The following is a 27,358-nucleotide window of genomic DNA, read 5'->3' on the forward strand; positions in this document are numbered from 1 at the left end:
TTTCGAAATATGTGCAGTAACTTCATCTGCTGTCCAAGTGAAAATGAAAAAGGATCTATTGGGTGAATTTGGAAAGAGTGCGACACCATATAAACTGGGACAGCTTAATCATGACGCATTTATTTTTTGGTCTGACAAGAGAAAACTGTTGTTACTAAACCCTTGCAGAGAAACCACATGATCAAAATTACATCACTTCATTGGTGTGACATCATAGAGGTGGCAGAGCAAGCTTTAAACATGAAGCTCACCCCTCGGAGCACAAGGTTTGATGTTAAAGTTATAAAACTGTCATAAATAATGCACTGTGCCAAATTGTGATGTACACTGAACAAAAATATAAATGGAAAATGTAAAGTTGTTGGTCCCAAAAATATCCCAGAAATGTTCCATATGCACAAAAAGCTTATTTCTCTCAAATGTTGTGCATAAATTTGTTGACATTCCTGTTAGTGAGCATCTCTCATTTGCCAAGATAATCCATCCACCTGACAGGTGTGGAATATAAAGAAGCTGATCAAACTGCATGATCATTGCACAGGTGCACCTTATGCTGGGGACAATAAAAGGCCACTCTAAAATGTGCAGTTTTGTGACACAACACAATGCCACAGATGACTGAATTTTTGAGGGTGTGCAGTTGTCAATCTGACTGCAGGAATGTCCACCAGAGCTGTTGCCTGATAATTGAATGTTAATTTTTCTACCATAAACTGCCTCCAACTTTGTTTAGAGAATTTGGTGGTACGTCCAACCGGCCTCACCAAGTGTAATCACACAAGCCCAGGACCCCCCTTCCGGCTTCTACACCTGCAGGATCGTCTGAGACCAGCCACTGTGGGTTTGCACAACTGAAGAATTTCTGCACAAACTGTCACAAACTGTCTCAGGGAAGCTCATCTGCGTGCTCGTTGTTCTCACCAGCAAATGCTCCCCTTCGATGGCCACTGGCACACTCTAGAAGTGTGCTCTTCACGGATTAATCCCGGTTTTAACTGTACTGGGCAGATGGCAGACAGTGCATGTGGCGTCGTGTGGGGGCGGGCGGGTGGTTTGCTGATATCAATGTTGTGAGTGCCCCATGGTGGAGGTGGGGTTATGGTATGGGAAAGCATAAGGTATGGACAATGAACACAATTTCATTTTATCAATGGCAATTTGAATGCACAGAGACACCGTGACGAGATCCTGAGGCCCACAGTCGTGCCATTCATCCGCCGCCATTCATCCGCCGCCATCACCTCATGTTTCAGCATGATAATGCATGGCCCCATGGTGCAAGGCTCTGTAAACAATTCCTGGAAGCTGATAAAGTCCCAGTTCTTCTGTGGCCTGCATACTCACCAGACATGTAACCCATTGAGCATGTTTGGGATGCTCTGGATCAACATGTTCGACAACGTATTCCAGTTCCCGCCAATATCCAGCAACTTCTCACAGTAATTGAAGAGTAGTGGGACAACATTCCACAGGCCACAATCACAACAGCCTGATCAACTCTATGAGAAGCAGATGTGCATGAGGCAACTGGTGTTCACACCAGATGCTGACTGGTTTTCTGATCCATGCCCCTACCTTTTTTTACATTAGGTACCCCTGTACTAAGGTTAGGCAGGGCTCTGCTTCTTGTAATACTACAAGGTTTCTCAAAGTCCTCAGGACCCTTTACTAACACTTATTTTCAGAATAAATATTCTGCTTCATTATGGCAGATGTTTTCTTAGTAGAACAAAAAGTAAAGAATCAATTTGGGCCTATATAACATTTAAGAATTATACTGCCTCCTAATGGAGAATGGAGTAAATGACTGAATAAAACCCCAATAGGCAATACAATGTTTTTGAACTCTGTCAAATTCTGGAGTGAATCAAAATGAAACATTCAGTAAAGATTGATTTCCATTTTATTAAGTATAACACTTTAGTTAATATAATTTGAAACAAGAGAAATGCAGGAAAAAAATTGCCATGAGTTTATCTGCAAAGCTAAATGTTTGGCAAAGATGCTACTATCATCCTAAAAGAAAACTTAACACTAGTGTTCTACCTCATCCATCTAGTATTTAAAAACATATTTTAGTGGCCTGTGTGGTCCAGTGGTTCACTAGTATACAGTGGAAGTATTCAGACCCGTTACATTTTCTTGTTTGGTGACGTTACAGGCTTATTCTAAAATGGATTCAATAAAACATTTTCCTCATCAATCTACACACAATACCCCATAATGACAAAGTAAAAACAGGTATTTAGATTTTGTTGCACATTTATTAAAAAATGTAACAAATACCTTATTCACGTAAGTATTCAGACCCTTTGCTATGAGACTTAAAATTTAGCTCAGGTGCATCCTGTTTCCATTGTCATCCTTGAGAAGTTTCTACAACTTGATTGGAGTTCACCTGTGGTAAATTCAATTGATTGGACAAGATTTGGAAAGGCACACATCTGTCTATGTAAGGTCAGAGCAAAAACCAAGCCATGAGGTTGAAGGAATTGTCCGTAGAGCTCCGAGACAGGATTGTGTCGAGGCCCAGATCTGGGGAAGGGTACCAAAAAATGTCTGCAGCATTGAAGATCCCCAAGAACAGTGGCCACCATCATTCTTAAATGGGAAAAGTTTGAAACCACCAAGACTCTTCCTAGAGCTGGCTGCCTGGCCAAACTGAGCAATCGAGGGAGAAGGGCCTTGGTCAGGGAGATGACCAAGAACCAGATAGTTACTCTGACTGAGTTCCAGAGATCATCTGTGGAAATTAGAGAACCTTCCATCTCTGCAGTACTCCACCAATCAGGCCTTAATGGTAGAGTGGCAAGATGGAAGCCACTCCTCAGTAAAAGGCACATGACAGCCTGCTTAGAGTTTGCCAAAAGGCACCTAAAGGACTCTGAAAATGAGAAACAAGATTCTCTTGTCTGATGAAACCAAGTTTGAACTATTGGGCCTGAATGCCAAGTGTCACGTCTGGAGGAAACCTCCACAATCCCTACAATCCCTACGGTAACGCACGGTGGTGTCAGCAGCATGCTGTGGGGATGTTATTCAGCCCAGGGACTGAGAGACTAGTCAGGATCGAGGAAAGATGAATGGAGCAAAGTACAGAGAGATCCTTGATGGAAAACCTGCTCAGGACCTCAGACTAGAGCAAAGGTTCACCTTCCATTAGGGCGACGACTTTAAGAACACATCCAAGACAACGTAGGAGTGACTTCGGGATGAGTCTCTGAATGTCCTTGAGTGACCCAGCCAGAGCCCAGACTTGAACCCGATCGAACATCTCTGGAGAAACCTGAAAATAGCATTGAAGCGACGCTCCCCATCCAACTTGACAGAGCTTGAGAGGATCTGCAGAGCAGAATGGAAGAAACAGGTGTGCCAAGCTTGCAGTGCCATCCCCAAGAAGACTATAGGTTGTAATTGCTGACAAAGGTGCTTCAACAAAGTACTGAGTAAAGGGTATGAATTTACTTATGTAAATGTGATATTTCCATACTTTTTTTAGGAACTAACCAAAAAAAATTAAACGTCCCTTTTATCAGGAACCTGTCTTTCAAAGATAATTTGTAAAAATCCAAATAACTTCACAGATCATTGTAAAGGGATTAACACTGTTTCCCATGCTTTTTCAATGAAACATAAACAATTAATGAACATGCACCTGTGGAATGGTCGACACTAACAGCAGACGTTAGGCAATTAAGGTCACAGTTATGAAAATGTAGGACACTAAAGAGAACTTTCTACTGACTCTGAAAAATACCCAAAAGAAAGATGCCCAGGCTCCCTGCTCATCTGCATGAACATGCATTAGGCAAGCTGCAAGGAGGAATGATGACTGCAGATGTGCCCAGGGCAATAATTTGCAATGTACGTACTATGAGACGCCTAAGACGGCGCTACAGGGAGACAGAACGGACAGCTTCTCGCAGTGGCAGACCACGTGTAACAACACCTGCACAGGATCGATACATCCGAACATCACAACTGCGGGACAGGTACAGGATGGCAACAACAACTGCCGAGATACACCAGGAATGCACAATCCCTCCATCACTGCTCAGACTGTCCACAATAGGCTGAGAGAGGCTGGACTGAGGGCTTGTAGGCCTGTTGTAAGGCAGGTCCTCACCAGAAATCACCGGCAACAACGTCGCCTATGGGCACAAACCCACCGTTGCTGGACCAGAAAGGACTGGCAAAAAGTGCTCTTCTCTGACGAGTTGCCGTTTTGTCTCACCAGGTGTGATGGTCGGATTCGTGTTTATCGTCAAAGGAATGAGCGTTACACTGAGGCCTGTACTCTGGAGCGGGATCGATTTTGAGATGGAGGGTCCGTCATGGTCTGGGGCGGTGTGTCACAGCATCATTGGACTGAGCTTGTTGTCATTGCAGGCAATTTCAGCGCTGTGTGTTACAGGGAAGACATCCTCCCTCTTGTGGTACCCTTCCTGCAGGCTCATCCTAACATGACCCTCCAACATGACAATGCCACCAGCCATACTGCTTGTTCTGTGTGTGATTTCCTGAAAGACAGGAATGTCAGTGATCTGCCATGGCCAGCGAAGAGCTCGGATCTCAATTCCATTGTGCACGTCTGGGACCTGTTGGATCGGAGGTTGAGGGCCATGGCCATTCCCCCCAGAGATGTCCAGGAACTTGCAAGTGCTTTGCTGGAAGATTGGGGTAACATCTCACAGCAATAACTGGTCAATCTGGTGCAGTCCATGAGTAGGAGATGCACTGCTGCAGTACTTAATGCAGCTGGTGGCCACACCAGATACTGACTGTTACCCCCCCACTTTGATCAGGGACACATGATTCCATTTCTGTTAGTCACACAAACTTGTTCAGTTTATGTCTCAGTTGTTGAATCTTGTTATGTTCATACAAATATTTACACATGTTAAGTTTTCTGAAAATAAACGCAGTTGACAGTGAGAGGGCTTTTTTTTTTTTTGCCGAGTTTATATAACTTTGCAAAAATGTCTAAAAAACAGTTTCTTCTTTGTCATTATGGGGTTCTGTGTGTAGATTTATGAGGAAAAAAATGATTTAATCAATTTTAGAATAAGGCTGTAACTTATCAAAATGCGGAACAAGTCCGAATACTTCCCAGAATGCACTTTACAGCCTGGGCTACCAGAGTCAGCATGAGTGAATCTGAATCATGCCCTTTTGATTCTCAAACTCTTCCACCTTTCCAGTCTCTTATCTCACCGGTCTATATCAATAAAATATACACATCTTAAAGCAGCAATCAGCAGTTGAAACAGTAACAAAGCACACTCCCCTCCACTGTTTTGCTAAAAATCTGAGGGATGTGGTAGGAGAAATGTAACCACTCTTAAATTCATAGACAGCTATGGATGCAAGGACTGGCCATCCATGATATCAATATTATAGATTAAACCATGTTTTGAGGCTATACATTTAGTTTGTTTACATTTCATTTGTTTACAAACATCGGAGTAAAACAAGCATATATTTTGGGTTCTGATGGGTTATGACAGTTTAACGAAACTCATGAGGCATTTCTACGTTTTATTTTTCTAGAGTCAGTGGGTGCATATCATTAATTAATATGTCCAGAAATTGATGTAACTAGTGCAGATTGTCCCTTTTAATTGGCACCAAAATCTCTGTTCCTGGAACCAAATCAGGTCTGGAATCAGGGTGTGAATGAGAGAGTGTAGTCTTCATGTTGATGTCTTTATATATATATATATATTGATGTCTTGTCTCCCTGAGGTTACTTGACAGTGGAGTAGAGGGAGCTGGGGTCAGCAGGGTTCTCTGTCTCTCTCCCTCTGCCAGAAGAGGGCATAACTGAGGCATACATCACTGCATCTTTACTGTTGGCCTACACACACACACACACACACACACACACACACACACACACACACACAACAAAGTATAGGCTTTAAACAGTGTATAGGAGGTAGAGTGATACCATTACAATATGTTCCGTTTTGCTCCACTTACGTTAACTCTATGAGGGGTCAATGGAGTGAAGTGGAAGTGGTCAATGGAGGCATAGGTGATTCTGTCAGCAGGTTGACTCTACAAGGGTCAAAATTGTTATTGAAACATTAATAATTTCAACTGGACATTAGTCTGATTGCATGATAACAACGGGGTCAAATTATGTTTCATATTAATCATGTTTCAAACCCCCTTAGAATGTTGATGCACTAACCTTGTCCTCATTGGTTGGTGGGGTGGAGTGGTTTACTGCATTCAGACCCTTTATCAATTAATAACAAATGTAATATATTAAAAACAATAGAATTATAGTGCAAACTCTTGGTGTATTATACTATTATTAAAGTAAAATAACTAACTGTGTTAATTAAGTCACAGTTCACTCACAATGCTGTTATCAGTTGGCACTTGATTCTCTGACAAGAACAAATAAAATAATTCAGAAGAATTTCAATGAAACAACTGTCTGGCTCCATGTATTACTGTGTAATTAATGCACTCCATTAAACTCAGAGACAAATGTAAGTCCTTACTGTCTCTCCTCCTGCATACTATGATGACAACAGCAGTGACACACACCGCTGCTGCCAAAGCCACTCCTACAGTCACCGTGAGGAAGAGGTTCTGAGAGCCTGAGACGACCAGAGAGGGGAGAAGGGTCTGGTTAGTGGGGGACCTTACAGCAGGGCCAGCTCTCCCCTTTTGGGGTCCCCCCCAACCAAAATTGCTAAAGCCCCTAAAAGGCTAGAGAGGGTATTTCTCTCACAGCAAAGCACTTAAGTGGCCCCCATCCTGATGGCGGAGAGAAACATTTACGTTTTAAAGTCAATTTCCTGCTGTGTGGTGAATAGAACATTTTGCAGATTTAAAGGCCCAGTGCAGTCAAAAACATGATTTCCTGTGTTTTATATAAACTCAGCAAAAAAAGAAACATCCTCTCACTGTCAACTGCACTGATTTTCAGCAAACTTAACGTGTAAATATTTGTATGAACATAACAAGACTCAGCAACTGAGACATAAACTAAATCCGTTCTACAGACGTGAACAGACATGTGACTAACAGAAATTGAATAATGTGTCCCTGAACAAATGGGGGATCAAAATCAAAAGTAAGTCAGTATCTCAAATCAAAATCAAATTTTATTTGTCACATACACATGGTTAGCAGATGTTAATGCGAGTGTAGCGAAATGCTTGTATCTGGTGTGGTCACCAGCTGCATTAAGTACTGCAGTGCATCTCCTCTTCATGGACTGCACCAGATTTGCCAGTTCTTGCTGTAAGATGTTATCCCATTCTTCCACCAAGGCACCTGCAAGGCACCTGCAAGTTCCCGGACATTTCTATGGGGAAAGGCCCTCACCCTCCGATCCAACAGGTCCCAGACGTGCTCAATGGGATTGAGATCCGGTCTCTTCGCTGGCCACGGCAGAACACTGACATTCCTGTCTTACAGGAAATCACACACAGAACGAGCAGTATGGTTGGTGGCATTATCATCCTGGAGGGTCATGTCAGGATGAACATGCAGGAAGGGTACCACATGAGGGAGGAGGATGTCTTCCCTGTAACGCACAGCGCTGAAATTGCCTGCAATGACAACAAGCTCAGTCCCATGATGCTGTGACACACCGCCACAGACCATGACGGACCCTTCACCTCCAAATCGATCCCGCTCCAGAGTACAGGCCTCGGTGTAAAGCTCATTCCTTCGACGATAAACACGAATCCGACCATCACACCTGGTGAGACAAAACGGCAAGTCGTCAGAGAAGAGCACTTTTTGCCAGTCCTGTCTGGTCCAGCAACTGTGGGTTTGTGCCCATAGGCGACGTTGTTGCCGGTAATTTCTGGTGAGGACCTGCCTTACAACAGGCCTACAAGCCCTCAGTCCAGCCTCTCTCAGCATATCTTGGACAGTCTGAACAGTGATGGAGGGATTGTGCATTCCTGGTGTATCTCGGCAGTTGTTGTTGCCATCCTGTACCTGTCCCGCAGTTGTGATGTTCGGATGTATCGATCCTGTGCAGGTGTTGTTACACGTGGTCTGCCACTGCGAGAAGCTGTCCGTTCTGTCTCCCTGTAGCGCCGTCTTAGGTGTCTCATAGTACGTACATTGCAAATGATTGCCCTGGCCACATCTGCAGTCATCATTCCTCCTTGCAGCTTGCCTAATGCATGTTCATGCAGATGAGCAGGGAGCCTGGGCATCTTTCTTTTGGGTGTTTTTCAGAGTCAGTAGAAAGGCCTCTTTAGTGTCCTAAATGTTCATAACTGTGACCTTAATTGCCTACCGTCTGTAAGCTGTTAGTGTCTTAACGATGTTCCACAGGTGCATGCTCATTAATTGTTTATGCTTCATTGAATAAGCATGGGAAACCGTGTTTAAACCCTTTACAGTGAAGATCTGTGAAGTTATTTGGATTTTTACAAATTATCTTTCAAAGACAGTCCTGAAAAAGGGACGTTTCTAATTTTGCTGAGTTCATTTCCACACTATGACATTGGAATAATACTGTGAGATTGTGAACTTGATCATGATAATGTCCTTTTAATGTACGAGCTATTTGAATAGACCACCTGATGATAGACAGCAAACAATAATGCATGCACTAGAGATGGGGGTGTGAGCATGTGGGTCTGGGCAGATGAGATGTAGTAGTTGTTTGTGTGTGTCTGTAAGTTGTTGTTTGTATCTGGTGTGGAATATATATATATATATATACATATATTTGTTATTATTATTAAAATGAAAATGAAAGACAGCCTGACATTTCTGCCTGTGTTTGGTGGGATAATTTTATCCTTCCATAGTGACATCACCATGCTGTAAAATAGTTAATAGACAGAGTTCCAAACCTTTCTGCTAATAGTAGACGTTTTCAAATTTATAGAGCATAAAAGTCAAGTGAACAAGTATGTGTGTGTAATTTTATATTTATTTCATTCAGGTATCGATAATGTAGTTCTGTAGTTCTGATAATAACGTTAGTTGTGTTGTGTCATAGTTAAGGCCTGGGCCGTCCACCAAGTCAATACCTGTAACGATTATGATAAAATATAGGCTACATAACTATAAAACGTTGGTGAACATCCACACTAGATGAAAGTTGATCATGCATCGTTCTACAGTCCTTCTCCTGTCAGTCGACTGATCAACGCATCCTACTGCAGAGCTGCCTATAAAAACAAGACCTTTCACAAGGTTTCTTAACACACAGATACTGGTTCAGGCCATTCAGTGCTTTAATGGTGTGTTCATTGTCATAGTGACAACTACAAATAATACTTCAATGTACATGTAGGACCAATAAAAACTAATATAGTAACTTGTAAAAAAATTTAGCAATTCAACAACAAATGCCATTTAGCCTGCTCATCTTTTACAGCATGTCGTTGCATCGTTGTTCAAGTGGTTTGCAAGTGATTTCCATTTTTCTAATGGTTGTCAATTCCTTTGGTTCTTCTTTTTCACTTTGCACATTTCTGTATGTCCTGTGAAACTATTTGCAATTCATCAGTGCAACAATGTTATCATGACTGGCGTGTTTTACATTCAGTAATTAGCAAGAGCAAGCCTGCTTTATAGTATAAACAATGATACAAATAAATATCATATAGCTTTTGTAGCCTATAGCTTTTCCTGGGATTTCACGAGAAGAGGAAAGGCCTATTCTGGAGAGGCTTGAGTAGCCTGTTGCCTGTTGCACATCGAAACAGCTGGAAGAGCGAGGCAAGTGATGTGTAGCTGAAGTAAAAAGCTAAATATTAGCTAAATATTAGGCCATTCACTAGCTAAATATTAGGACTACAGGCTAAATATTTACCTGTCAGAGTGCAAGAAAAATAAGTTAACAGATTATGAAATGGCAGCTCTTCTCTCGGTTGCCCGCTTCGTGGGCGTAGGCGTGAACCAATTCAAGTAAGTAAATACATTTTGAAATGTTAAACTATCTATTATTAGCTAGCAGGCCACTGTGTGTAGGTTAATGGGATACCAGCAGGTCTGCAGTCTCCCTGGAAGATGGAAGCTTGGAGAGGGGAATGAAGTGAGCTGCTTGGAAAATCTGTTGATGATGGTGAGGATGACTGAGTTATGCTGAGCCTGGCGAATATGGGACTCGATCTCCCAGGAGACAGCGGCAACGATGCAGGTGAACGGCATAATGTTCTCTGGCTCGGAACCTGTGTTGTCGGCGTTGAACTGACGGGAGAGGGCGTCAGGCTTGGTATTCTTAGATCCGGGGCGATAAGTGAGTATAAAGTTGAATCTCCCAAAGCACAATGCCCACCTGGCCTGCCGGGAGCTCAAACGTTTGGCAGTCTGGATGTAGGATGTAGGTTTTTGTGGTCCGTCCACCCAATAAAGGGGAGAACCTGAGCCCTCCAACTAGTGACGCCACTCCTCAAGACCCAGCTTCACAGCCTGAAGGTTACCTTTGTCAAAATGTCTTGCTGCAGGTGAGAGTTTGCAGGACAAGAAGGCACATGGGTGGAGCTTCTGATCAGAGGGGGGACGTTGAGACAGAACAGCACCTACCCTATTGTGTTGAGGCATCCACCTCGACGACGAACTGGAGTTCTGGGTTGGGCTGGGTTCAGATCGGAGCAGAAGTGAAGCTTGAGTTCCCGGAACGCTGCCTCTTCCTCAGGGGTCCAGTGGAACTGAGTGGAGGTGGAGGTGAGAGTGGTGAGGGTCTGCCAAACGGCTGTAGTTACAGATAAAACCCCAGCTGTTGGAGAACTTGGTGAATGTGTTGCTGGTGAGCCTCAGGGTCCTTAGAAAAATTTGAATATCATCCACATAGACAAAAACGAAGCGTCCACTCACATCCCACATAACATCATTAACCAGGCTCTGGAAAACAGCAGGAGCGTTAGTGAGACCAAAATGGCATGAACAAATACTCAGTGTCCAAGTGGTATGTTGAACGCCGTTTTCCACTCGTCCCCCTCTCTGATGCGGACAAGGTGGTAGGCATTCCGGAGGTCCAGTTTAGTGAACACCGTGGCACCATGGAGGGGGGAAAAAGCAGAACTGGTGCGTGGTATAAACCATTTGCAAATAGCTTCCGTGGGCTGAAACTATTCAGCCCACGGAAGCCTATGCACCATCTCAGTGACCAAAAAAACAGCCCCTGCCTGAGAGGAAGAAGGCCCACAATGTCCTGCAGCCAGGGAATCCTGGATGTACACCTCCATAGCCTCTTGCCCAGGGCGAGGGAGGTTATACAACCGGCTACAGGGGAGAGGAGCTCCAGGCTGGAGGTCAATAGCGCAGTTGTACGGCCGATGAGGCGGCAGAGACAGGGTGTGGAGCTTGCTGAACACGAGCTAGATCGTGATACTCTAGAGGAATTGATGACAGGTCCGAGGGTTCTGGAATGGACTGGGACAAGGCAGGGGGAAGGGCAGAATGTAGACAGTGACAAAATGTACACCTAGTGGTTACCCTTCCAGCAGTCCAGTCGATCTCTGGGATGTGCAGCTTTAACCAAGGATGGCCAAGAACCAGGAGAGAGTGAGTGCAGTCGATTATGTGGAGACTAATCCTTTCCTGGTGATTCCCAGAGAGAAGCAGGATGACTGGCACGGTCCTCTCACTGACACGGACGAGGAGCTGTCCATTGAGAGCGTTGGCATCGAGGGGTGAATCGAGTGGAACAGTGTCCAGACCCAACTGGGCAACACCTCGGGCCAGGAAACTCTCATCAGCACCCGAGTCGATGATGGCAGGTAGAGAAAAGGCCTGGCTTTGCCATACAAGAGTGCTGTCTAGCAAGGGTCTGGGGAATTATGGACCGGCGCTTTGACTCAGCAGTATATCCCCCACAACTTCCAAGCCACCCCCTTTAGCTGGCCGCAGCGAACAAGTGGAGACAAAGTGACCAACCTGGCCTCAGTATAGGCAGCTCCTGGTGCTGACTCGCCGCTGCCTCTCCTCAGGAGAGGGACGTGCCCGGTCGAGCCGTGTGGGTTTAGGTTCTGCCTTCTCTCCGACGCTCAAGGAGATGGTTGTGGAAGCAGATGGCGAGAGTGATGAGCTCTTCAAGTCCATCAGGATTTTGCAAACAAGTTAGATTATTTGTACATTGTTTAATTATATTTTGATTAATTCAATGTTGATTCATTGAAGAGTTTAAACGTGTTTTAATTGTTAATTTAAAAACATTATTCAAGATGAAGTAGTGTCAATGTTCATTCATCACAGATCATAATTCAGTCTCATAATTCAGTCTCTAAAGCTTGTCTGTGTTTGTAGCTTTCTCAGATGACATGACTTTTTGTCCAGTTGTGAGGTCACCAGTCAGTTGTATTTGACTGACACTGTCTAAGGATATCAGCCATGTGAACCCATTTTGCAGCTTATCATAATGTTATGCATCACCAATGCAGCCACAGACCTACAGTATGATAACTGGCCTAATGGGCATGTGCACCTTGTCATTGTGCATCTGAATCAGAAAATAGCTAAACTCACACATAATTTGCATATCGATGAGCTATCTATATGTTCTCAATTAAAAATGATACTAGTAGATGATGTATATGAGATTAACCATAAACCTGATTTTAGACACTATTTTTCAGACATGAAATTGTTTAGTGCAAATGTAACCCTTGTATTCTAGGTACTGTACTGTACATGAAAATATGGAGCAGGCAATTTGTAGGCTAATTAAACATGTCAAAGGAAAATAATATGTCTTGGGGAGTGTGGGTATTCTACCTTGTTTATTTGCTGAGGATGATTTTAGAACACAAAGACTACATCAAATGGTCAGTGGCATGGAGGAGGATTGCAGAGATGTTGCTGTTGATGGTAGGTAAAGATTTGCATGACAATGTTTGCAAGTCAAAGCCACCATTTCCTTTACCCAAAGTACCCATTTATGTGTATGTAGGCCTATGTATTTTACAAGAAGTAAGCTACACTATTTTTACAAAAGTATGTGGACACCCCTTCAAATAAGTGGATTCGGCTATTTCAGACAGACCCGTTGCTGACAGGTGTATAAAATCGAGCACATAGCCATGCAATCTCCAAAGTAAAACATTGGCAGTAGAATGGCCCTGCTGAAGAGCTCAGGGACTTTCAACGTGGCACCGTCATAGGATGCCACTTTTCGAACAAGTCAGTTGGTCAAATTTATGCCCTGCTAGAGCTGCTCTGGTCAACTGTGCTGTTATTGTGAAGTGGAAACCTCTAGGAGCAACAACGGCTCAGCATGAAGTGGTAGGCCACACAAGCTCATAGAACGGGACCGCCGTGTGTTGAAGTGCGCAGTGGGTAAAAATCAAACACTCGCTACCGAGTTCCATACTGCCTCTGGAAGAAACGTCAGCACAATAACTATTCGTCGGGAGCTTCATGAAATGGGTTTCCATGACCGAGCAGCTGCACACAAGCCTAACATCACAATTCACATTGCCAAGCTTCGACTGGAATGGTGTAAAGCTTGCCACCATTGGACTCTGGAGCAGTGGAAATGCGTTCTCTGGAGTGATGAATCATCCTTCACCATCTGGCAGTCCAACAGACAAATCTGGGTTTGGTGGATGCCAGGAGAACCCTACCTGCCCCAATGCATAGTGCCAACTGTAAAATTTGGTGGAGAATGAGTGGTCTGGGGCTGTTTTTCATGATTTGGGCTAGGCCCCTTAGTTCCAGTGAAGGGAAATGTAAACACTACAGCATACAATGACATTCTAGATTATTCTGTGCTTCCAACTTTGTGGCAACAGTTTGGGGAAGGCCCTTTCCTGTTTCAGCATGACAAAGCCCCAGTGCACACATGGACATTGGTTTTTGGTGGGCAAATTTTGCAATTCAATTTGCTCCACACATTCACAAAAGATGGCTACAGTATGATCACAGTTATGAGGTTTAGGTTGCTTGATGTTGAAAGCTAGCTAGAAGCACAACCAAACATTGTTGTGCAAATCTCACTTCACCCACCATCAACACCAACAATCTCTGCACTCCTCCTCCATGCCATTGACTATGATTTTGTCTCTGTATTCTAGCAAAGCAAAATCATATAGAATTGGAAAACCCAACACAGCGATGATTGGCTTTCCTCCATCTCTTTCACTGTAATGACAGGCAGAACTATGTTTCCTGAACGGAAGATTTTCAAGCAAACATCTGCTCCTCACCTGATTGGTTAACGGCATAAATTAGAGCAGAGCTGTCTTCTTCTATCACTCGGCTAGTAAGGTTCCCACCACTCACCTTCCCACAATCCCTTGCACATTTCTCCGTGTGCTCCCGTTGAACTTTAATGGGGGCAGAACTTTTCTCTGGTGAATTCGGGAGTGGTGGAAAACCTACGCGGCCGCCTATGGTAGCAGATGGACGAGGGCAGCATTTTCTGAGATAAACTGACCAAGATGCACCTCCAACAACAACACATAAATGTTTGATTAAGATTTTTTCCGGTCTGGACCAGCCTTTATTTTTCCGGTCTGGACCAGCCTTGGTTTTTCAACTTTCATTCATAACAAAAATGTCCCTGATTTCAACTGCAGGAAAAAAATACATATTTTCAACATCTGTAAAATATGCATTTTCAACATTCTGGAAATATGTATTTGAAACGTACTGAAAATACGTATTTTCAACTTTCATTCAGAACCTAAATTGATCCCAACTTCAACGTCTGGTAAATACGTCTTTAAGACGTCTTTTCAACCTCATTTTGAATACTGGGACTCTAACAGTTTTGCTGGGAGCCATTTTTTGGTCTTGCCTGAATGGCAAGGACCTGCCTGCTTTTCTCCAGGCAGCTCTCTGTGGTCCCTGGAATGCAAAGCCATAAACTATAATATTTGACAATCATAATGTTAGGCCTACGTTTTTAGACAAGAAAATGATTGGGCTGCAACAACACAGTGCAATGAGGAATGTATTATTGTGAATACACAATTATTGTCCATAGTATATCCTATAGGACACCAAATTTGGTCAGAGAGCGACGCCTTCACGGCACGCCGATGACGCGGGTGGTCTTCACTTGATACCGAATCAGCGTATTCGTCAATGTTGTTGTCTGACGCAATACGAAACATATCCCAGTCCACGTGATGGAAGCAGTCTTGGAGTGTGGAATCAGATTGGTCGGACCAGCATTGGACAGACCTCCACGCTTCTTGTTTTAGTTTCTGTCTGTAGGCAGGGATCAACAAAATGGAGTCGTGGTCAGCTTTTCCGAAAGGAGGGCGGGGCAGGGCCTTATATGCGTCGCGGAAGTTAGAATAGCAATGATCCAAGGTTTTGCCAGCCCTGGTTGCGCAATCGATATGCTGATACAATTTAGGGAGTCTTGTTTTCAGATTAGCCTTGTTAAAATCCCCAGCTACAATGAATGCAGCCTCAGGATGTATGGATTCCAGTTTGCAAAGAGTCAAATAAAGTTCGTTCAGAGCCATCGATGTGTCTGCTTGGGGGGGAATATATACGGCTGTGATTATAATCGAAGAGAATTCTCTTGGTAGATAATGCGGTCGACATTTGATTGTGAGGAATTCTAAATCAGGTGAACAGAAGGACTTGAGTTCCTGTATGTTTTTGTGACCACACCACGTCTCGTTAGCCATAAGGCATACGCCCCCGCCCCTCTTCTTACCAGAAAGATGTTTGTTTCTGTCGGCGCGATGCGTGGAGAAACCAGCTGGCTGCACCGACTCCGATAGCATCTCTCCAGTGAGCCATGTTTCCGTGAAGCAAAGAACGTTACAGTCTCTGATGTCCCTCTGGAATGCTACCCTTGCTCGGATTTCATCAACCTTGTTGTCAAGAGACTGGACATTGGCGAGAAGTATACTAGGGAGTGGTGCACGATGTGCCCGTCTCCGGAGTCTGACCAGAAGACCGCTTCGTTTCCCTCTTTTACGAAGTCGTTTTTTTGGGTCGCTGGCTGGGATCCATTCCGTTGTCCTGGGTGAAAGGCAGAACACAGGATCCGCTTCGCGAAAGTCATATTCTTGGTCATACTGATGGTGAGTTGACTCTGCCCTTATATTCAGTAGTTCTTCTCGACTGTATGTAATGAAACCTAAGATGACCTGGGGTACTAATGTAAGAAATAACACGTAAAAAAACAAAAAACTGCATAGTTTCCTAGGAACGCGAAGCGAGGCGGCCATCTCTGTCGGCGCCGGTGTGTGAGTTCATTAGAACGTGCGTTGAAGATGTCGTTCCCATAGCAACGATTAAAACATTCCCAAACCAGAAACCGTGGATTGATGGCAGCATTCGTGTGAAACTGAAAGCGCGAACCACTGCTTTTCATCAGGGCAAGGTGATCGGAAACATGACCGAATGCAAACAGTGTAGCTATTCCCTCCGCAAGGCAATCAAACAAGCTAAGCGTCAGTATAGAGACAAAGTAGAAACACAATTCAACAGCTCAGACACAAGAGGTATGTGGCAGGGTCTACAGTCAATCACGGATTACAAAAAGAAAACCAGCCCCGTCACAGACCAGGATGTCTTGCTCCCAGGCAGACTAAATAACTTTTTTGCCCGCTTTGAGGACAATACAGTGCCACTGACACGGCCTGCAACCAAAACATGCGGCCTCTCCTTCACTGCAGCCGAGGTGAGTAAAACATTTAAACGTGTTAACCCTCGCAAGGCTGCAGGCACAGACGGCATCCCCAGCCGCGCCCTCAGAGCATGCGCAGACCAGCTGGCTGGTGTGTTTACGGACATATTCAATCAATCCCTATCAAAGTCTGCTGTTCCCACATGCTTCAAGAGGGCCACCACTGTTCCTGTTCCCAAGAAAGCTAAGGTAACTGAGCTAAACAACTACCGCCCCGTAGCACTCACTTCCGTCATCATGAAGTGCTTTGAGAGACTAGTCAAGGACCATATAACCTCCACCCTAGTTGATACCTTAGACCCACTCCAATTTGCTTACCGCCCAAATAGGTCCACAGACGATGCAATCTCAACCACACTGCACACTGCCCTAACCCATCTGGACAAGAGGAATACCTATGTGAAAATGCTGTTCATCGACTACAGCTCGGCATTTAACACCATAGTACCCTCCAAGCTCGTCATCAAGCTCGAGACCCTGGGTCTCGACCCCGCCCTGTGCAACTGGGTACTGGACTTCCTGACGGGCCGCCACCAGGTGGTGAGGGTAGGCAACAACATCTCCACCCCGCTGATCCTCAAGGGTGCGTTCTGAGCCCTCTCCTGTACTCCCTGTTCACCCACGACTGCGTGGCCACGCACGCCTCCAACTCAATCATCAAGTTTGCGGACGACACAACAGTGGTAGGCTTGATTACCAACAATGACGAGACTGCCTACAGGGAGGAGGTGAGGAGTGTGGTGTCAGGAAAATAAACTCACACTCAACGTCAACAAAACTAAGGAGATGATTGTGGACTTCAGGAAACAGCAGAGGGAACACCCCCCTATCCACATTGATGGAACAGTAGTGGAGAGGGTAGTAAGTTTTAAGTTCCTTGGCATACACATCACAGACAAACTGAATTGGTCCACCCACACAGACAGCATTGTGAAGAAGGCGCAGCAGCGCCTCTTCAACCTCAGGAGGCTGAAGAAATTCGGCTTGTCACCAAAAGCACTCACAAACTTCTACAGATGCACAATCGAGAGCATCCTGGCGGGCTGTATCACCGCCTGGTACGGCAACTGCTCCGCCCACAACCGTAAGGCTCTCCAGAGGGTAGTGAGGTCTGCACAACGCATCACCGGGGACAAACTACCTGCCCTCCAGGACACCTACACCACCCGATGTTACAGGAAGGCCATAAAGATCATCAAGGACAACAACCACCCGAGCCACTGCCTGTTCACCCCGCTATCATCCAGAAGGCGAGGTCAGTACAGGTGCATCAAAGCTGGGACCAAGAGACTGAAAAACAGCTTCTATTTCAAGGCCATCAGACTGTTAAACAGCCACCACTAACATTGAGTGGCTGCAACCAACACACTGACTCAACTCCAGCCACTTTAATAATGGGAATTGATAGGAAATTATGTAAAATATATCACTAGCCACTTTAAACAATGCTACCTAATATAATGTTTACATACCCTACATTATTAATCTCATATGTATACGTATATACTGTACTCTATATCATCTACTGCATCTTTATGTAATACATGTATCACTAGCCACTTTAACTATGCCACTTTGTTTACATACTCATCTCATATGTATATACTGTACTCGATACCATCTACTGTATCTTGACTATGCCGCTCTGTACCATCACTCATTCATATATCTTTATGTACATATTCTTTATCCCCCTACACTTGTGTGTATAAGACAATAGTTTTGGAATTGTTAGTTAGATTACTTGTTGGTTATTACTGCATTGTCGGAACTAGAAGCACAAGCATTTCGCTACACTCGCATTAACATCTGCTAACCATGTGTATGTGACAAATACATTTTGATTAGATTTGATTTGATTTGATTGACTCTAACTTTGTGAAATAAGCACCAATCGGGGTCAAACAAAGCTAGCTAGATAGCCAATGAGCTGGACTTTATGGGAAACCCTGTTTTTGTCGCAAAATGTAGCTGCTAACCTTGTGCGACAGCAAGTCTTTTCCTTTTGGACAAAAATCCTAAGAATGTGGAGAGTTATGAAGTTATGAAAACTGGTTGTTTTGCAAATGTTGAACTTACAATATGGCTACTAATACTGGAAAAGCTAAATCAAAGTCCAAGTATACAGATTTGACAATATTCTTGTAGAAAAATATAATGTGAATGTAAATATCTCCTTCACGATTTGCCTAAATGTACCTGGGTGACTTCACACTAAATGTCATGTAGTTTGATCATACTTTAAAACGTCTTGGTGACAGGGGGCAGTATTTTCACGTCCGGATTAAATGCATGCCCAAGTTCAACTGCCTGCTACTCATCCCCAGAAGATATTATTATTGGATTTGGATAGAAAACACTCATATCTGTGAGTATAACATAACTTATTTAGCAGGCGAAACCCAGAGAACAAACCATTCAGATTTTTTTTTTTGAGGTCACTCTCTTTTCAATGGGTTTTCATTGGGAATCCAGAATCAAGGGACATTCTTCCAGTTCCTATCGCTTCCATGGATGTCAACAGTCTTTAGAAATTGGTTGAGGTTTTTCCTTTTTGTAATGAAGAGGTATGGCCATCTTGAACGAGGGTCACTTGAAGTGTACTGTTAGATAGAGGTACGTGACCAGAAAGCTAGCTACAGTTTGTTTTCTTCCTGTATTGAACACAGATCATCCCGTCTTCAATTTTATTGATAATTTACGTTAAAAAAATACCTAAAGTTGTGTTAAAAAAGTATGTTAGGAAGCCCGGTAAATGCACTTAGCACCGTATTTTTACTTTTGGGTTACCAGGTGCCTATTTTCAATCACCAGTTGCACAGAGGTATATCCGAATCCGCGTCCTACAAAAATATTTTAAACCGTCCATAAAGCACTCAGGACGGCCCCCATTGATAGAGGGCCGTAGTAGGGTGCTCACATAGTGGGCAGGAATGTTAGGAAGCCCGGTAAATGTATTTAGAACAGTATTTTTTATTTTTGGGTTATCTGCGTTTTGTGACGCGCCTGCAGGATTGAAATATGGTTTCTCTCTTTGTTTACGGAGGTGTTATCCTCAGATAATAGCATCGTTTGCTTTCGCCGAAAAGCCTTTTTGAAATCTGACATGTTGGCTGGATTCACAACAAGTGTAGCTTTAATTTGTTATCTTGCATGTGTGATTTCATGAAAGTTTGATTTTTATAGTAATTTATTTGAATTTGGCGCTCTGCATTTTCCCTGGCTTTTGGCCAGGTGGGACGCTAGCGTCCCAAATATCCCGGAGAGGTTTTAAGTTATCCGTCTGAAACTTTGCACATACACTGCTGCCATCGGAATTACAACCAGAGTGATGGCTAGATTTGGAACCTTTCTGTTGCATTTCAAAGATGGTGGTAGAAAACAAACTGTTGTTTTTTTTTCTTTGTATTATCTTTTGCCAGATCTATTGTGTTATATTCTACTACATTCAATTCACGTTTCCACAATATTCAAAGTGTTACCTTTCAAATGGTACCAAGAATATGCATATCTTTGCTTTAGGGCCTGAGCTACAGGCAGTTAGATTTGGATATGTCATTTTAGGTGAAAATTGAAAAAACGGGGGCTATCCCTACGAAGTTTTTAACTCAATGTTAGGCTTCATACTGCAGTGAATTTATCCAGTCAATTCACACAGTGAAAGAAAAAAAAAGTGTACCACTTACACTATGTGCACTACGGGGGCTGCGCTGAGTGAGCTCCCTCACCATGGGTATGCCGTTCAAAAAGATACCTTATTATTTCAGTTTTTTAGGGAAAATAAATGTGTCCTACAACAACACAATGTAACAGAGAATGTTATTGTTTTCAAGTGAGTACAAAACTAATCTGTAAACTGCAGTGAATAGCCGATGTTTGGCTAACCGCTCAATAGCATGGCATTTTCAATGCATGTTCGTTTTGAAATAACTGCATCGAGCCTGCCTGACTGGGCAACCATTTGGATCAGTTTTTTTTCTCTACAAGGTCCATGCACATTAGCAGAACAGTAATATCACTGATATACACCCATATTTAGTAATATGGTGTATTCTAGTGGCATGCATATGAATTATTATTATGTGCAAGCGCAGAGGAAGTTGTCTCCATAGTGGATAGAGCCCCACCACTATAATAATCTTTGGGCCCACAGTGGAACACTATAAGACCCATACAACATAGCAGTCAAGCATGGAAATTGTTCAAATTGTTTATTCACCATTAATTTTTTCCCATAGGGGATTCCAAAAACAGGTCTTTCACTTTCACGCCGTCCCACAATCTAAGGTAGATGCACTCAATCTCACACAAATTATCAAGGAACCTACCAGGTACAACCTTAAATCCGTAAACACGGGCACCCTCATAGATATCATCCTGACAAACATGCCCTTCAAATACACCTCGGCTGTCTTCAACCAGGATCTCAGCGATCACTGCCTCATTGTCTGCGTCCGTAATGGGTCCGTAGTCAAACGACCACCCCTCATCACTGTCAAACGCTCCCTAAAACACTACAGCGAGCAGGTCTTCCTAATCGACCTGGCCCGGGTATCCTGGAAGAATATTGATCTCCTCTCGTCAGTAGAGGATTCCTGGTTGTTCTTTAAAAGTGCTTTCCTCACCATCTTAAATAAGCATGCCCTATTCTAAAAAGGTAGAATTAAGAACAGATATAGCCCTTAGTTCACCCCAGACTTGACTGCCCTTGACCAGCACAAAAACATATTGTGGCGTACTGCATTAGCATCGAATAGTCCCTGTGAAATGCAGCTTTTCAGGGAAGTTAGGATCCAATATACACAGGCTGTTATGAAAGCAAAGGCTAGCTTTGTCAAACAGACATTTGCATCCTGTAGCACAAATTCCAAAAAGTTTTGGGACAATGTAAAGTCCATGGAGAATAAGAGCACCTCCTCCCAGCTGCCCACTGCACTGAGGCTAGGAAACACTGTCACCACCGATAAATCCACGATAATCGAGAATTTCTAGAAACATTTTTCCCCGGCTGGCCATGCTTTCCACCTGGCTACCCCTACCCCGGCCAACAGTTCTGCACTCCCCGCAGAAACTTGCCCAAGCCCCCCTGCTTCTCATTCACCCATTTCCAGATAGCTGATGTTCTGAAAGTGCTACAAAATCTGGACCCCTTCAAATCAGCTGGGCTAGACAATCGGGACCCTCTCTAAAGTTATCCACCGTAATTGTTGCAACCCCTATTACTAGCCTGTTCAACCTCTCTTTCGTATCATCTGAAATCCCTAAAGATTGGAAAGCTGCCGCGGTCATCCCCCTCTTCAAAAGGGGAGACATTCTAGACCCAAACTGTTACAGACCTATATCTATCCTACCCTGCCTTTCTAAGGTCTTCGATAGCCAAGTTAACAAACAGATCACCGACCATTTCGAATCCCACCGTACCTTCTCCGCTACGTAATCTGGTTTCCGAGCTGGTCATGGGTGCACCTCAGCCACGCTCAAGGTCCTAAACGATATAATAATCACTCAGTCAGCAGCCTTGGTTTCTCAAATGACTGCCACGCCTGGTTCACCAACGCCTTCTCAGACAGAGTTCAGTGTGTCAAATCGGAGGGCCTGTTATCCGGACCTCTGGCAGTCTATGGGGGTGCCACAGGGTTCAATTCTCAGGCCGACTCTTTTCAAGCTAGCATAGGAGCAAGCTAGCATAGGATGGAGGTCTGTTATTAGCCAACTCTTGCGTTCCGTCAGTAGATTAGTGGGTTTCCGTGTGGTAGAGGGGATTAATCCAAATCACACAACAACAACAAAAATAAAAACAATAGATATAGTTATAGAGGCCCAAGAAGAAAAATAAATAAATAAATAAAAATAAAATAAAATAAAAATTGTCCGATTGTCTATTCAGATAGCAGCCGATAAGATAGCCAACGGCTAGCAGGCCGCAGATGGGCGCCCAGGCAACGTTGCGCCGGAGGAGCCAGCCGGACAACCCTTCTTTGGACACTGTGCTAACTAACCTCCAGACAAGCTTCAATGCCATACAACTCTCCTTCCATGGCCTCCAACTGCTCTTAAATGCAAGTAAAACGAAATGCATGCTCTTCAACCAAACGCTGCCCACACCTGCCCACCCGTCCAGCATCATTACTCTGGATGGTTCTGACTTAGAATATGTGGACAACTACAAATACCTAGGTGTCTGGTTAGACTGTAAACTATCCTTCCAGACTCCAATCCAAAATTACATCTAGAATTGTCTTCTTACTTCGCAACAAAGCATCCTTCACTCATGCTGCCAAACATACCCCCGTAAAACTGACTATCCTACCGATCCTTGACTTCGGTGATGTCATTTACAAAATAGCCTCAAACACTCTCCTCAGCAAATTGGACACAATCTATCACAGTGCCATCTTTTTTCTCACCAAAGCCCCATATACTACCCACCACTGCGACCTGTATGCTCTCGTTGCCTGGCCCTGGCCTCATATTCATTGCCAAACCCACTGGCTGCAGGTCTTTTATAAGGCTTTGCTTGGTAAAGGCCCGCCTTATCTCAGCTCACTGGTCACCATAGGAGCACCCACTCGTAGCATGCGCTCCAGCAGGTATATTTCACTGGTCACCCCCAATTCCAATTCCTTTGGATGCCTTTCCTTCCAGTTCTCTGCTGCCAATGACTGGAACGAATTGCAAAAATCACTGAAGCTGGAGACTCATATCTCCCTCACTAACTTTAAAACCTGTTGGGGCTAGGAGGCACAAGGAGTTCCCTAAAGGGAACACCCCCTCCCATTCAGCTGAAAAAAACATTCTTTAGAAATATTTAACTTTCAGACATTAACAAGTCCAATACAGCAAATGAAAGATAAACATATTGTTAATCTACCCATCGTGTCCGTATTTTAAAATGTTTTACAGCGAAAACACAACATATATTTATGTTAGATGACCACCAAATTCAAAAATACACACAGCGATTTTTCGCAGTCACAAAAGCATAAATATGGATAAAATGAATCACTAACCTTTGACTATCTCCATCAGATGACACTCATAGGACATCATGTTATACATGTATTGTGTGTTTTGTTCGATAATGTGCATATATGTATATAAAAAATCTCAGTTTACATTGGCGCATTACGTGCAGTAATGTTTTGATTGCAAAACATCCGGTGATTTTGCAGAAATACTCACAATAAACATTGATAAAAGATGCAAGTGTTATTCACAAAATTAAAGATAAACGTATCCTCTATGCAACCGCTGTGTTAGATTTTTTTTTTTACTTTGCGGAAAAAGAATAATCTGAGAACGGCGCTCAGAACCCAAAGAAATAGCCACCATTTTGGCGTCAACAGAAGCTACAAAAAACACTATAAATATTCAATTACCTTTGAATATCTTCATCAGAAGGCAGTTCCGGGAATCCCAGTTCGACAATAAATGACTGATTTGTTCCATAAAGTTCCAAAAAGCCCATCATTTAGCCACGTGTTGTTAGCTTGTTCAGCCCAGCATTAAATCCTCAAAAAGCACAAGCAATTCCTCCAGACAAAAACTCAAAAAGTTCCATTACAGGTCATAGAAACAAGTCAAATGATGTATGCAATCCATATTTAGGATGTTTTAAACATTAATCAGCAAAAAGGTTCCAACCGGAGAATTTCATTGTCTGAAGAAACGCATTGGAACGCAAGAACACTCTCTCGTGACCGCGCGCAATGAGACCGAGGCTTTCTGCCAGACCACCCACTCAAAGAGCTATTATGAGCCCCTGCTTCATAGTAGAATCTTACAACCAGAATCTAAAGACGGTGACATCTTGTGGAAGCCCTAGGAAGTGGACATCAAATGGCACTGTTTTCAAAATTGAGTTCTCACTTCCTGTTTGAATTTCGTCTCAGGTTTTTGTCTGCCATATGAGTTCTGTTATACTCACAGACATAATTCAAACAGTTTTAGAAACTTCAGAGTGTTTTCTATCCACCAGTAATAATAATATGCATATATTCCCATCTGGGAAAGAGTAGGAGGCAGTTTACTCTGGGCACGGCTTTCATCCAAAAGTGAAAATTCTGCCCCCTAGCCCCAACAGGTTTTAAGCACCAGTTGTCAGTGCAACTCACAGATCATTGCACCTGTACACAGCCCATCTGTAAATAGGCCATTCAACTACCTCACCCTCATATTGTTATATTTTTTGTTGTTGCTTGTTTGCACCAGTATCTCTACTTGCACATTCATCTTCTGCATATCTATCACTCCAGTGTTTAATTGCTAAATTGTAATTATTTCGCCACTCTGGCCTATTTATTGCCTTACCTCCCTAATCTTACTACATTTGCACACACTGTATATAGATTTTTCTATTGTGTTATTGCCTGTGTTTGTTTATCCCATGTGTAACTGTGTTGTTTGTGTCGCACTGCTTTGCTTTATCTTGGCCAGGTAGCAGTTGTAAATGAGAACTTGTTCTCAACTGGCTTGCTAGGTTAACTAAAGGTCAAAATAATAAATAAAAAACAGGAACAGTACTCATTTATGTATCTAGATGGCACATGGAAGATGTACTATTTCTGATTAAAATTTTCCTGAGGTGTTGAAGGTGACGTCACCACCATCTTCTGTGCCCTTGTCTTTAATATCTAGTTCAGGAGGAGAAAAACATCTTCTTTTAAATAACTCTTCATCATCAGAAACATACAGTAGAGAGCAGTGTGCTTGTTCACTCATCACTGATATCAGGAGTTTACTTTAATGTCATTAAAGTTTAGCACTGGCGTGGGATGTCAGAGTTACATAGACAAGCAGGGATTCATATGGGAACAGAGAAGTGTGAAATGCACCACAGCAAATGTAAAAATCAAAACATAAGTTAGACTGCATATACACATACTGTATATGCTTTGTGTTGACCCAGGCAATAAATCTGACTTTGGCCCCATGCTGTACCACTCATACTATTTACAATACAACTGAGAAGGGAAATAGTATTAAATACAATACCAGAAGAAGATGGGGAGGTGGTTGACAAGGCTGGTCTTGCAGTAGAAGCTGTACTTCCTGGATAGTAGTTGAAAACAGAGTGACCACTTTTCATTGGTGAATACTGGTGACATCACAGTACAGAATGGATCCACAACTCACTCTGTGTTGGCTGTAGAGTTCTCTACTCAATCTGTTAAATCTTTCTCTACTCCAATGTCTAGAGCACTAGACAAGCAGTACTTCCTATAAATATGTTTGGGGCTGTTTTTACATTACCAGTCTTATACTGTTGTGGAGAACTGCTGGTTGTCTTGATGGGAATTAGAGAAGTCACACCAGAACTGTCTGAAAAACATATATTCAAGTGACCTTCTGGACCCAGCCTCAAACCCTGACACAGCAAGGAAAACACAGTACCCAGTTCTATGTATCCAGAGGACAGACAAAACATTTACTATATCTGCACACATCATTCAGATGGGAGTATTTTACCTGGGACACTAGAGATGACATCATCACTATCAGTGGTCTTTTCTTCAATATCTAAATCAGTAGGAGATGAACATCCTCTTTTAGTTTATTAAATAACCCATCATCATCATCATCATCATCATCAGACAGCAGGAGGATTCAAATCAAATTCATCATCAATCATTTATATCACTAATATCAGGATAAAGGATCAGGTTTGATATTAACTTTAATATCATCACAGATCTTGTAAACTTATTCATATTATAGGAGCATAACAAGAACACATACCTGAGAATGTGGAGGTGAAGTCAATGGAGATCTTCACGTTTCCCTTTCCAGTCAGCGTGCACGTCCACTTCCTGTTGTTGTCCTTCTTCTGGAGTGTCACAGACAGAGTGATGTCACAGGAAGAATCCTGTGTGACCTGGGCATTAGTACCTGTTTTAGGGACCCAGCTGAGACTAAATCTTGACCGGCACGTTCGATTTCCCGTATCGGTGAGCAGAGAACACCGTAATGTCATAATTACATTAGGCTTCAGATCTGTCACTGGTGTGGTAGAGGAGACTGAGAAAGAGAAAAAGGTATACAGTATTAGTTGGCTGTTTTCACATGACATATGATTATTAACACCACACTTATACACAGTGACATTTAAACTCTGATTTAAACAGTAATACTCACTAGTTAGAACAGACAGATCAACATCAGCATCACCTCCATGTTGTGGTCCAGTCTCTGTAAGGAACTGTCGACAGGTGTAGAGTCCAACATCCTCAGCTCTGACATCACTAACATGTAGAGAACAGTTAGACCCTAAACTCAGTCTGTCTGCTCTCTCTGTCTGGTCACTTTTGATCTTCCCCAATGTGACCTTTTGAATAGTACCAGTAGATCCAGCTCTGTTATAGATCCATATAGTTGAGGAACAGTCTGGATAAACCACATTGTTACACGGCAGACTGACATCATCTCCCACTCTGGAGAACATAGAGAGAGTTTCTCCACTGACACCTGGAAGGAGTATGACATCAGATAATTCTTAACTGGTAATACAGGTGACATTATATTTCATAGGTTTTCTTATTGATATTCTTCAGTATGAATAATAGTGTAATATACTGTCTATTATACAATAGTGAAGATAAGAGTAAACAGATACACAACAGAAATGTCATCATAATGTTAGTCAAATGTAAACTGAACAAGTTTGGCCGTGTGAAATAAATGTGTTCTATGATCTCTAATGACATATTCTTACTCTCTCTCCTCTGTCTTACCTGATAGCAGGTACAAAACGGTCACAAGCAATCC

The 27,358-nt window shown here is 43.1% G+C and overlaps 1 protein-coding gene across 1 annotated transcript; it reads right to left on the bottom strand.

The window, feature by feature from the left end:
• Window positions 1-1,885: 1,885 nt before the first annotated feature.
• On the bottom strand, window positions 1,886-27,052 carry LOC139407851 (uncharacterized). Its single transcript, XM_071151720.1, has 7 exons — window positions 26,729-27,052; window positions 26,333-26,611; window positions 6,516-6,614; window positions 6,370-6,398; window positions 6,197-6,244; window positions 5,983-6,060; window positions 1,886-5,857 (listed from the first exon to the last, which is right to left on the bottom strand). The coding sequence occupies exons 1-7, from the start codon at window positions 27,033-27,035 to the stop codon at window positions 5,747-5,749; spliced, it is 951 nt and encodes a 316-aa protein (XP_071007821.1). The 5' UTR covers window positions 27,036-27,052; the 3' UTR covers window positions 1,886-5,746.
• Window positions 27,053-27,358: the final 306 nt, after the last annotated feature.

This window comes from Oncorhynchus clarkii, chromosome 4 (genome assembly GCF_045791955.1).
Source record: "Oncorhynchus clarkii lewisi isolate Uvic-CL-2024 chromosome 4, UVic_Ocla_1.0, whole genome shotgun sequence".
Classification (NCBI taxonomy): domain Eukaryota; kingdom Metazoa; phylum Chordata; class Actinopteri; order Salmoniformes; family Salmonidae; genus Oncorhynchus; species Oncorhynchus clarkii.